This window comes from Pundamilia nyererei, unplaced genomic scaffold (assembly GCF_000239375.1).
Source record: "Pundamilia nyererei isolate P.nyererei 1_Seehausen unplaced genomic scaffold, PunNye1.0 scaffold00249, whole genome shotgun sequence".
NCBI lineage: Eukaryota > Metazoa > Chordata > Actinopteri > Cichliformes > Cichlidae > Pundamilia > Pundamilia nyererei.
This window is the reverse complement of record NW_005187650.1, coordinates 277,472-288,154: the sequence shown is the minus strand read 5'-3', so window position 1 is coordinate 288,154 and position 10,683 is coordinate 277,472. Positions and strand designations below refer to the sequence as shown.

Sequence of the window (10,683 nt, the reverse complement as noted above, 5' to 3'; positions counted from 1 at the left end):
GGATAATAGAAGAGTGGAAAAACATAATAACAGCAATAATAAAAACATTGCCTATTCTAATGTCTTCTGCAACATTTACATGGTAGGGTGGGAATTTTGAAAAATGAAAGCATGGATCCATCCTGCCTTGTATCAACAGTTCAGGGTGATGGATTGTTTAAAGGTCACAGCCTGCATGAGTATTGTTGCTGACATGTCAGTGTCCTTTATGACCACAGTGTCCCCATGTCCTAATGGCTGCATTGTTGCTGATCTATGAAGTACATATGGGTCAAATATCACAAAACCAGAGGAACGTAGTATTAGCAATGTGTTCCTAACAAAGTGGCCAGTGAGTGTGTGACGAGATGTGACTAAAAGGTTTAGTTAATATGATTCTGGATCTTTAAGCCCCAAATTGTAACTATTATGCTTTTGAGCACTGACTACTGTCATATGTACACAACTATTCAGGAAAACCCTGCATAAAGTATTTAATTAATGATAATAAATTTTAAAACAGGGGAACTGGAAGTCTGTTCAGAGGCCAGACTCTGATCTTTAAGAGCAAAGTTAAACCAGCAGGGGGAGTTGAGTTAGAGTTGCTTGCAGTCACATGGTTTAGCACCGTGTATTCATCAGGCTTTGTCTACACCATGTAGGCCTGCCTGTATTTTTTTCCTAATGTGTCAAGTCCGAGCATACTCCCTGTGGAAGAATTAAAAAAAAAAAAAAAAGTATGATTTTAAATATATCTTGATTGAAAAACGTGAAAACCTACTGAAATAAGATACAAACTCCAAAACCTTTCAAAGTCACCATTTATTAGAACAGATGTACTCTATATGTAGTGTTTTGTCACAGTGAGATACTGTAGAAGAGAAGACGCACTCCTGCAGGCTGCTGTCTGCCTGCAGTTGTTTTTTCCTTTCTTCCTGCTCTTTGAAGGCTGGAGAAATCATCCAGAAATGTTGTCATTTATGTGGGATCTTATTTACTCTTAAAATCACTGGTCTGCATCGCCAGCAGTCAGCAGGAGGTTCATTAAAACTGGGCAATAAGATAATAAATATGTTTGATATACGACACTATAAAGTGCAATATAACATCCCGCTGAAGCTATAGAAGTGGCATTTCAAACATAGCTCACGCATAATTTTTGTTACGCACAGCAGAAGAATACATCACCATAAAATAAAATAAAAAATACTGCCTTTCTGGAGCATTTCTATTTAATGGCCAGTCAAAAAAACATCAGGAAAAAATGTACACACGGTATGTATGGAAAATCTAAAAGCAAAGCATTCAGTTTTCAGGAGTAATGCAGACACTTGTAAATAGTTGTGTATTATGTGTGGGGTACAACTCCAGTTATGAGGGCAACATTTTCTCAATGAGAGATTCACAACCCTCAAAAACAAACCTGTAACTGGAATCTGTTTACATCTGGGTAAAGGTGGCTTTTTTTGTTACATTCTGGCATTTCTGCCGGCTTAAGATGTTCTTTCAACATCAACAGTGTTTAGTTTCTAGTAAACTTGAGGAAAAAGAAAAACAAAAAAGAGAAAATCAAATTATAGAGATCAGTGACAAATATTATACAAATACTGCCCCTCTTTATCAAAGCAACAGTTACCAAATCCTTTGCCAAAACACACCAAGCCTTGGTCACGTCCCCAGGTCCATGGCCCTGTGTAACAGAGAGAAATCAGGGATTGCCTCCACTATAAAGTACAGCCTCTTCCCAGTGGGTAAACAGCACCCTCTGGTGAGCTAACCCTATAATAGTAGTCCATTTTCAGCTCTTTTTCTACACAGGCATACGTTGTGTAACGCATGAGAAAAAGAAGGGGTCACTGCATGTCATTAGTTTTTCCCCACACGGATGTTGGGGTTAAGAAGAGGATCTAAATTTGGGTCTGAGCCAGCCGACGCGCGTCCAAGTTTAGCCATGATGATTATCAACGTAAAGAATCCCAGAACTCCGACCAGCAGAAGCATGAAGACGCGCTGTTTCCAGGAAAGAGAGCTCCGCTTTCCACCAGTGCGGTTCCTGGAAAGATCACAAGAACATTCCCATATTATTTTCTGTCACAGCAAATAAAGAAGTCTCTGTCCCAAAATGCTGTCATATAATACTAACTTGAGTATTTGAGCAAACCAACTTAACGCTGGTCGCCGCCGATACTTGTCGTCATCAAAGTCGATCTGTGTCACAGAGCTGTGACCACCGTCCCGTGTGTCATAGACCTTTCTCGGTGATGACGCTGGAGGAAAGAAAAGGATCACATCTCATCAAGAAAGGAAAACTGCTTTCATATTATATTTTGAGCTACTGAGTTCAATAAGGTTCTGGGCTCAAACCCATTAGCCAGCTAAGATCTTTTTATGTGGAATGTGCAGGTTCTCTCCAGGTACACTGGTGATTCTAAACCGGCTGTAGGTGGGAATGCGAGTGTGAATAGTTGGCTGTCTCTCTACTTTAGCGCTGCCATGGACTAGTGACCTGTTCAAGGTGTACCTGCTCATTTCACCCTGACAACCGACACAGGCTTCAGCTCCCCCCATGCAACCCTGAATTGGACAGCTGGAAGAAAATGGATGGATAGAGTTTTGACAGGAGAAATTTATGACACGTCCTCCAGCTGCTATCATGGCTGTCCCTGAGGACGCAGCACAGAGACGAATGGGGGAGAAATAACGGACAGGCATCTTGGCCCAATTTTGTAAATTTCAATTTCTTGGCCCAATTTAGGCATCAAGGTTGACGCACTGCTCCACAGCATCGTGGACTGTCACCACTAGAATCTTAATCATTGTCTGTACAAAGACATTTTAGGACAGCACTTGGGGAAACTTGGGGTTGAAGAGGTTGGGTATGGAAGTCAGATGGTGGTAAAAGGACTTATGTTTCATACCCTGAATGCATTTTGGTATTTATGAGAATGCTTATGAAAAGTTTATCTTTGTTTGGCAAAAAAAGGGTGGAAGGTCTCAGCAGAGAGTGGGAGCAGATTGGGAGGGCTTTCTGAGCACTGTACCTGTGTGTATTGTGATAGTGTCACCGGCGGTGCCAGTAGTAAAGTTGATCATAGAGTGCTCCTGCATGTTTGGATCCCCATTCTTATGAGGACCTCCAATGTCTCCCTGTTGTGGAGGTGAGATGTAATTAGATGGTGCGCTGCTGGTGTAAGAATGGCTGGGGTACATGTTGCTTTGTTCTTGTGCTGTAGAAACACACACAAAAAAAAAAAAGAGAGACAGCTGATCTGATCTGATGTTTGCTACTTTTATTACAAATGAAAACACTTCAAATAGAACGGAGAAGGAAACGGAGTAAGGCTTACAATCAAATGTTGACCAGTCTGCATAATCTGTGACATCATTAGATGCAGTCTCATCAAGGACCTGGACAGGCTCCTCAATCTGAGATAGTCAAACATCACTCGCTTCATTATCTCAGAGCATCACACGTGTAAACTTGATATTTAAATACAACCAGAAAATGCTAAGAATGGCTGTGTATGCTTTTTTACTTTATTGGTTTTCAGGATACAACGACGAAAGGGAGATTACACAACAACGACTTACCAGTGGCAGCCCCAAACCAGCTCTAGCCCAGTTAACAGATGACAACTGTTCCTTCAGCACATCAGCAACTGGGCTGGCCATGTTGGTAGGGGGGAAAACTGGACCCTGGCAGGTGGGACACTGGTATCCTGCTGGGGCCGTATGGAGGGGCAGTCGAGATGCCAGGTTATTAAGACATGCCCAGTGAAACACATCTGTGAGGGAAAAATAAAGTTTCACTTTGCAGAGATAGGATCAGAATCGTATTTATTTAAGCTATGAGCACAATTTTTTTTAATATTCCATTAATCTTTGCTGTTCTGCTTACAATGAACTGCTGGAAAAGAAGGAAAAGAAACTTGAATCTCACCATAGCAGATTAGTCTGACAGTGTCCTGTGCAGCGAGCGGATTATTGCACAGAGTACAGTTGGGGTTGTAATCACTGTCCTGAAGCCATTGCAAATATGATTGCACAATACACTGAAGGAGAAAATGTTAAAAACAAAAAAGGTTACTGTGATGCTACAAGTTTTGCACAAATATGCGCGACACCATGCGTTCACCCACTAACCTTGTTGTGGTTGGAGACAAGGCAATGCTCGCACACGTTCACACGGTGTTCGAAGCAGAATAAATTGGTCACTTTTCTCTTTGGACACTTGCAGAGACCCATGGCCACCTGCAATCTGCTGAGGACAAACAAGTAGTATGTGTTGGACTCCTAAAAAAGCATGAGCTCAGACTGAGGATCACAGTTGTCATTTTGTAACTTCAAGGCTATACTCCATTTTACTATGAGCAGAAGCTACAAACATGAAGCATGCCTGTAAAACATGAGACTTTTAAAGGCTCACATTTAATCTAGTTATCCTGAGGTCAGCTGCACTTTAAATACAGCTTAGAGACAAAAAAATGACAGAACTTTATTTGTTGATGTTTTCCTGACAGGAAATGTTTGACAAAATTCCTGACATTGAGTGTAGAAATCCTCCTGAATAAAAAAAAAAAAGTAATAAGTCGGGTTTTAACTTGTGTTGTGCTCAAGAAAATAAACCTATTCAACATCTGGCATGAAAAATATGTAATGGTTTTAATACAAATTTAATTTATAAAGAGCTAGCTTTGTCTGCTCTCTCAGTCACAAAGAGAAACATATATATTTGGTTTAAACCAAATATATTCCCCAAAGAATCTTTGTTTCCTCCTGGGATCAGGAGTTCTAAAGAACAGATCTTATGTTGATATGTTACAGTACTTCATACATAGTTCCATACAGAGTTACAAACGATGTTAGTATAGCAGGGGCTGAAGTAAACTTGACTTCAGCTTTTCTGAATTTAGAATTCTATTACATATAAGTGACGTTTGCTGAGTGTTTTGCCCTAGCTAGGTGATAGTAAGTACAAAGGTTGAAGCATGGGTGGTCTTCATAACTACTTCGCTGATGTCATCCTGCTGTCATATCACAGCAAATGAACTGTCCCAAACAAACCTAACACTCTTTGGATATTATAACGCAGTTTAAAGGTTGGGGTTCTTCTGTCAACGTGCCACAATTTATATATGAGCAATATACCACTCAAACACGGCAACAGATGCTACTCATTGTATTTACTGTCAGTACTTTTCATTTCTTTATCTGTAATAGTTGCACGCAGTGTTTGGACGTGGGAACTTCCCATAAGTAATTCGGAAACCCAGCTGCTCAGCATCTACGTCTTTTTAGATATCAACTAACACGTCTTGACAGCTGTAACACCCGGCCACAGCTTAATTCTAACATTTAACTGAGCTAACAGCGGCTAGCGGCTAGCTGCTAGCTCAACTAGAAGTTACCGGGTAAAGCAGCGTTAGCGAGCTAAACTAGCTAGCTGTTTGAGTTGACGAAGTTCAAATATAGACAATAATTACTGACGTTACCTATCAGACAGACATTAATCGAGTCGCTTTCGCTTTAGGTGATGTGGTACGCCTGTCATTTAAGCTTCCTTGCTGAATTCACATGGAAGGCGGCTCCAGAGGTTGTCATCAGTAAAACTGTTTCCTTCCTCCTTCTGTTTATGTGCCACGTCTCTTCCGCTTCTCTTTCTTCTTCGTGTGTTTTTGTAAACAAACCGATTGGCGTATACTGCCATCTGCTGCGTCGAAGCGCACAGGACTACCCTGTTAGAATGATTTGTAAAAAGCTGAATGTTGTCATATCGGTAATTAAATGTACTAAAGTGATAAGTATAAACCTTAGCATGAGCCATGCTTTGTTTTGTAAATCTGTTTCTAATCACAACCCTCTTTGGCGCTAATGCCAAACAGACATAAGTTACAGACCCTGGGCCAAATGTTGGCACTAGCCAACATGTTTTTTTCCTACTTCAAAAATTACTCATGATACAGAATACTTGGAGTATGGCATCTGAGATGTAGATTAAAAGCAGCGTTTTTCATGAAACGATAACACCATTATACCCCCCACCCAACCACCCACCAACCCACCCACCCACACACACACCACACCTCCCTTTTGTTTCTCTTTCCCCTTTTCTCCTAGTCTGCTCTCCAGGGGCTTGTGTCTGACTGATGAAATAAATTTGTCTTCCCTTTCTATTTTCATAATACTGACTGTACAATTAAACTAATTATATAATTCAATCGATCGATCGATCGATAGATATCGATAGATCGATAGATTGATAGATAGATATCGATAGATCGATAGATAGATAGATTTCCTGCATTTTCTATCAATTAGAAATCAGCTATAACACCAGATAAAGACATTAACCTTTCATCATCAAACCAGGCTGCACAATATAGCATATCGACCTATGTTTGTGCATGCATTTTTTGAATAGCTGATTAATGAATGTCTGTGCTCATTTACTCTTGTAGATCCCAGCGGTTTGAGCTTCAGTTTGGTTTAGTAATATATCATGAATGCAAATGGGAGTAAAGAAATACAGCAATAACAAACGTGCGTAGAATACTTGATCATTTCAGATGGACATCAGTTGCGAACAAAAAAAACAATAAAAGAAAAGAAAAATCAGAGCTTCTGCTTTAAAAAGTAAAGCGACTTCACATCTTCCACAATGGCCACCATGACGGATCTCAATCCTGCCCTGACAAGCAGCTTTTAAATGCATGGTAATGACATCCCTGCGGGCATGATGCTGCCTGCTCATGCATAATAATGACTTTTTGTCTTTACAGATGCATGTATGCTTGCGTGTGTAAATGGGCATGGATGTATTTGAGAATGAGGATACAAATTGTTTCCTTCACAGTTCACTGCACATGTGAATTGCCTGCAGAGGGAAGCGTTGAGAGCAAAATGAGAAAATGAAAAGTCAAAAATAAAACTCCCCCAAAACAAACACAATGTAAAAAATGTCAAGGAAAGAGACTGGCATGTGCTGTATAAGGCTCAAGCCGCTATTCCTCATAGAATTGAAATGTCTTTTTTCTTTAAATTCTCACTTACAACTTAAGTTCTTCTAATAAATTTTAGTGAAATTGCATCAACAAGGAGATTTAAAAAGTGGAGCAGTTCACTCTCATCCACACACTTGTGTGTCTGGGTGGTTTTCTGAAGCAGCATTATTAAACAACTTTGGATACATGTGGGACTGTATCACCACGAGTGGCAAGTTGCATAATTCCTTCAAAATAAAAATATGAAAATGAGATTTAATGACTTTGTGCAAATGAGTATGGACTTGTAGTGCCCTTGCTGACAACCAGGGACGAGTATAAATCACTGACAGGGGGTATGAGGGCATGTGGAAAGGGCATTTGAAAAGATTGGAGCTATCAGATGGAAGGGAAATCTAAAGACAAATGACAGAGGCACTGGAGGACAAATCACCCCTGGAGCTGATGCAGCTCGGTCTGAAACAGCGAAAGAGCGTTTAGTTGGGCGAGGCTGGGGGACAGTGATTGATCGAGTCTGGCAGTTATTGATCAGTTATCAGCCCTATCTTTGAGGGAAAGTGTTAAGACTCAGGCATAGCTTCTTTGATTTATCTGTGTCACTGTGAAGTTTTTGTATTATTTTAAATATTTCTACATTTACATTACTAAAGAAATACTAATCATTAAGAAATCCAAACACCATTTAAATGAACAAATAGCTTTGTTTCTGCAGCGTGCATGGCAGGTTCAGGTCTGTAACGTGGAAGAGAAGATTTAATCATCAGAGCTCGAGATTTGTCACAGTTTCTTGGACCCTAGACAACAATTTTCTGTACACCAAATTATGACTGAACTATAAATCTAACCTTAATTGTAAGTCTTGCAGCTGCACTGTGGAATAGAAACAAATCCACATATTAAAAATAAACTCTGTGTGGTCCTGCAGATAACACAGAGTTTTTTTTAGATTGTGAATAACACACTGTGTGGCCGATTGCACAGTGGTGCAGTGGTTAGCACTGTCACCTCACAGCAAGAAGGTCTTGGCTTCAAATCCACTGGTGGGCTGGAGCCTCTCTGTGTAGAGTTTTCATGTTTATCCTGAGCCTGCATGACTCCAACTTCCTCCCACTGTTCAAAGACTTGCATGTTAGGTTAATTGCAGGTTCTGCACCGTCTGTAGGTGTGAGTGTGAATGGTTGTCTGTCTCTGTGTATTAGCCCCATGAATCTTGATCTTTCCAGGATGTACCCCACCTCTTGCCCTATCCTCCTGAGACCCAAGCCAATTTTTGTTTGTTGTTTGCAATGTTAATTTCTCTTCATTCAGTTGTATTTGATAAGTATAAAAACCAAGAATAAGTTTTAAAAAGTAATTTAAAAAATCAAAATGAACCAAAAGTAAAGACACTGTTGTTTAACACTATGAGTATAAAACACTTTATTGAGCAGAATCAAGTACAGTTCTGTGCAAAAGTTTTGAGCCGCAAAGAAATGGAAAAATATGCAGCTACATGTATTTATTAAAGCATGTGAAAAGCACATATGGAAATGTAATATATATGATAAAAACAGAATTTGTACAATTCTAATGAACTTGAAAGTCAATATTTAATATGACCACTCTTCAACACAGTCTGAACTCTCTTAGGCAGCTTTCTTGTCATTTCTTTAAGTAGGCCTCAGGATGATTATTGAGCATGCATCAGGATACGAGGCTTCAGGAATACTTATCCAGGCTTCTTGAGGGGAATTCAAAGCTCTTCTTTGGATGTTGGCTGCCTTTTGTTCTGTTCTCTGTCAGTGTGATCCCACACTGCTTCAGTAAAATTAAGGTCAGACCTCTGGGGAAGTCAGTCCATGACTAATAGTGTTCCACAGTGTGGTTTTCTATTAAGGTATGTGTTTGGGTTCATTGTCATGCTGGAAAATGAGCCATTCAGGCTTTGCAAACGGACACTTTTCAGATGGCATTGCATGGTGGATCAAAATAAAATGGCTCTTTCCTAAATTCATAATTCCATCAATTTGTTAAGATTCCCAGTTCCACTGGTTGAACTTCAGCCACAAACCAAGACAGTCTCCAACACATTTTACAGGTGACTGTACACACTCACTGCTGTACATCCAGTCTTCCTGTACAGTCCAGTTCTTGTGTAATTTGGCTACTTAAACTTCTTGACAGACACCCTTCCACTGGGACCATTTCTGTTGAGGCCCACATGCACCTTCCAGGTCTTTGCTTGATCTTTGTCATTTTGTTTCTTATGTGCCTGACTTTCAGATACTGTTGATCTGCTGTAGATTAGTTATTTAGACCTGGCTCTCCCGCTTTTGTCCTCAGATTTTGTTAAGGACACATTGCACAACACGCTGAGATGTGCTAACTGCTGTACCTGTAGAACTATTGCTAAAGGCCACTATAAAACATTACAAGAATGTCTGAAGGAAAAAAAACTATAAAGAAATGAAAGGTGACTCAACACAATGCTGTAATCTTATGTAAAACCTTTTCCATTAGGAAACAATTTCCCACATGCTCTGTTTATGAAAGACATGCACATGAAATCCTTCCAGTGATGTGAAGTTGGACATTCAGGATATTTAAAGGTAAATGTTTGTACATGTGAATATATGAATATGTTGTATAATAGATGATATAAACCACTGCAAACTACCATCCATTTGAAAACATAGATTTAAGCTTGTGAATAAAAAGAATGCAAACATTATTGGCTGAGCAAATTTAACTTTACTGAATTGAATTCAATTTTGTGTCAATGCGCTGTTGTTTTTGTTCCTCTTGAAGCATTCCAGCAAATCCAAAATAAAAACAATCCTGTTTACCCCATTTCTGAGTTTGAGCTATATGTTTGCATTTCCCAATGCGATGTATCTGTTTGCATGTGCTTGTATTTTCTCTGTGTGCGCGTGATTAGTGAAAATGACGCAAAATCGAATCCATGGTCACATAATCACATCATCTAATTCAGAACATAATTACACTCTGGATACTGTTACTTTATCAGGACGGCAGCTCAGAAGCAAATCCATCAGGCTTTGCTCTGAATGAAATTGGACTGACTGATTGATTTATGTATGTCAAGTGAAGGGCAAAGAGATGGACACAAAGAAACCGCAGAGTGTGAGGGAGCGGGTCGGGGGAGGGGAGTCGCAGATATATGGATGAAGCACGGGCCCCTGATGAGGGAAGGAGAGGATTGAACCTGACAGAGACAAATGGAGTGTGAGAGACAAAGAAATTTAGACATATGCCTGCTGACCTTAAACCTTTTTTTCCCCCCAAACTAATCAATAAAGGGAAATGCATGTGTTTGAATGTGTGTGTGCTGTTTGGAGGGAGGGGATGGAGGTTCTGTCTGTGCTCTTCTCAATAAAGCAGCAGAGCGACAGTGACATTACTTCAACCCTGGCTGACTCTTCCCCGGCCCTTTAACCTTTGCACATGCCTCTATTTAATTTTGGACCCCGTAATCTTATAAAAGACGGAGAGGTCCCGAGCACTTAGACTGTTCTCATCACTGAGCTGAGTGAGGAAAGTAGGAAATGTAGAACATCACTGCTGCAGAAATGACTCAGGCCAGGCGTGTAATGCATATACTAAGACTGCACAAATCCTTCCCATGTGTTTAATGCAGTTTAGCAAATAGAGCACTTTATTGGGCAAAATCATTGCAAAGAACAAATAAAAATGGACGGTTTAA

The 10,683-nt window shown here is 40.0% G+C and overlaps 1 protein-coding gene across 1 annotated transcript; it reads right to left on the bottom strand.

The window, feature by feature from the left end:
• Nucleotides 1-783: 783 nt before the first annotated feature.
• zfpl1 (zinc finger protein-like 1) lies at nucleotides 784-5,628 on the bottom strand. Its single transcript, XM_005749541.1, has 8 exons — nucleotides 5,472-5,628; nucleotides 4,123-4,240; nucleotides 3,920-4,031; nucleotides 3,571-3,764; nucleotides 3,327-3,405; nucleotides 3,021-3,206; nucleotides 2,123-2,246; nucleotides 784-2,032 (listed from the first exon to the last, which is right to left on the bottom strand). The coding sequence occupies exons 2-8, from the start codon at nucleotides 4,222-4,224 to the stop codon at nucleotides 1,846-1,848; spliced, it is 984 nt and encodes a 327-aa protein (XP_005749598.1). The 5' UTR covers nucleotides 4,225-4,240; nucleotides 5,472-5,628; the 3' UTR covers nucleotides 784-1,845.
• Between the last annotated feature and the right edge of the window lie 5,055 nt (nucleotides 5,629-10,683).

What these genes read in the sequence shown, in the direction of transcription:
- zfpl1 (XM_005749541.1), bottom strand. Translation starts at nt 4,224, where the DNA reads ATGGGTCTCTGCAAGTGTCCAAAGAGAAAAGTGACCAATTTATTCTGC. An exon ending in CTGGTTTGGGGCTGCCACTG is followed by an intron (nt 3,406 to 3,570) that starts GTAAGTCGTTGT and finishes TGACTATCTCAG; the next exon opens with ATTGAGGAGCCTGTCCAGGT. An exon ending in CACTATCACAATACACACAG is followed by an intron (nt 2,247 to 3,020) that starts GTACAGTGCTCA and finishes TCTTTCCTCCAG; the next exon opens with CGTCATCACCGAGAAAGGTC.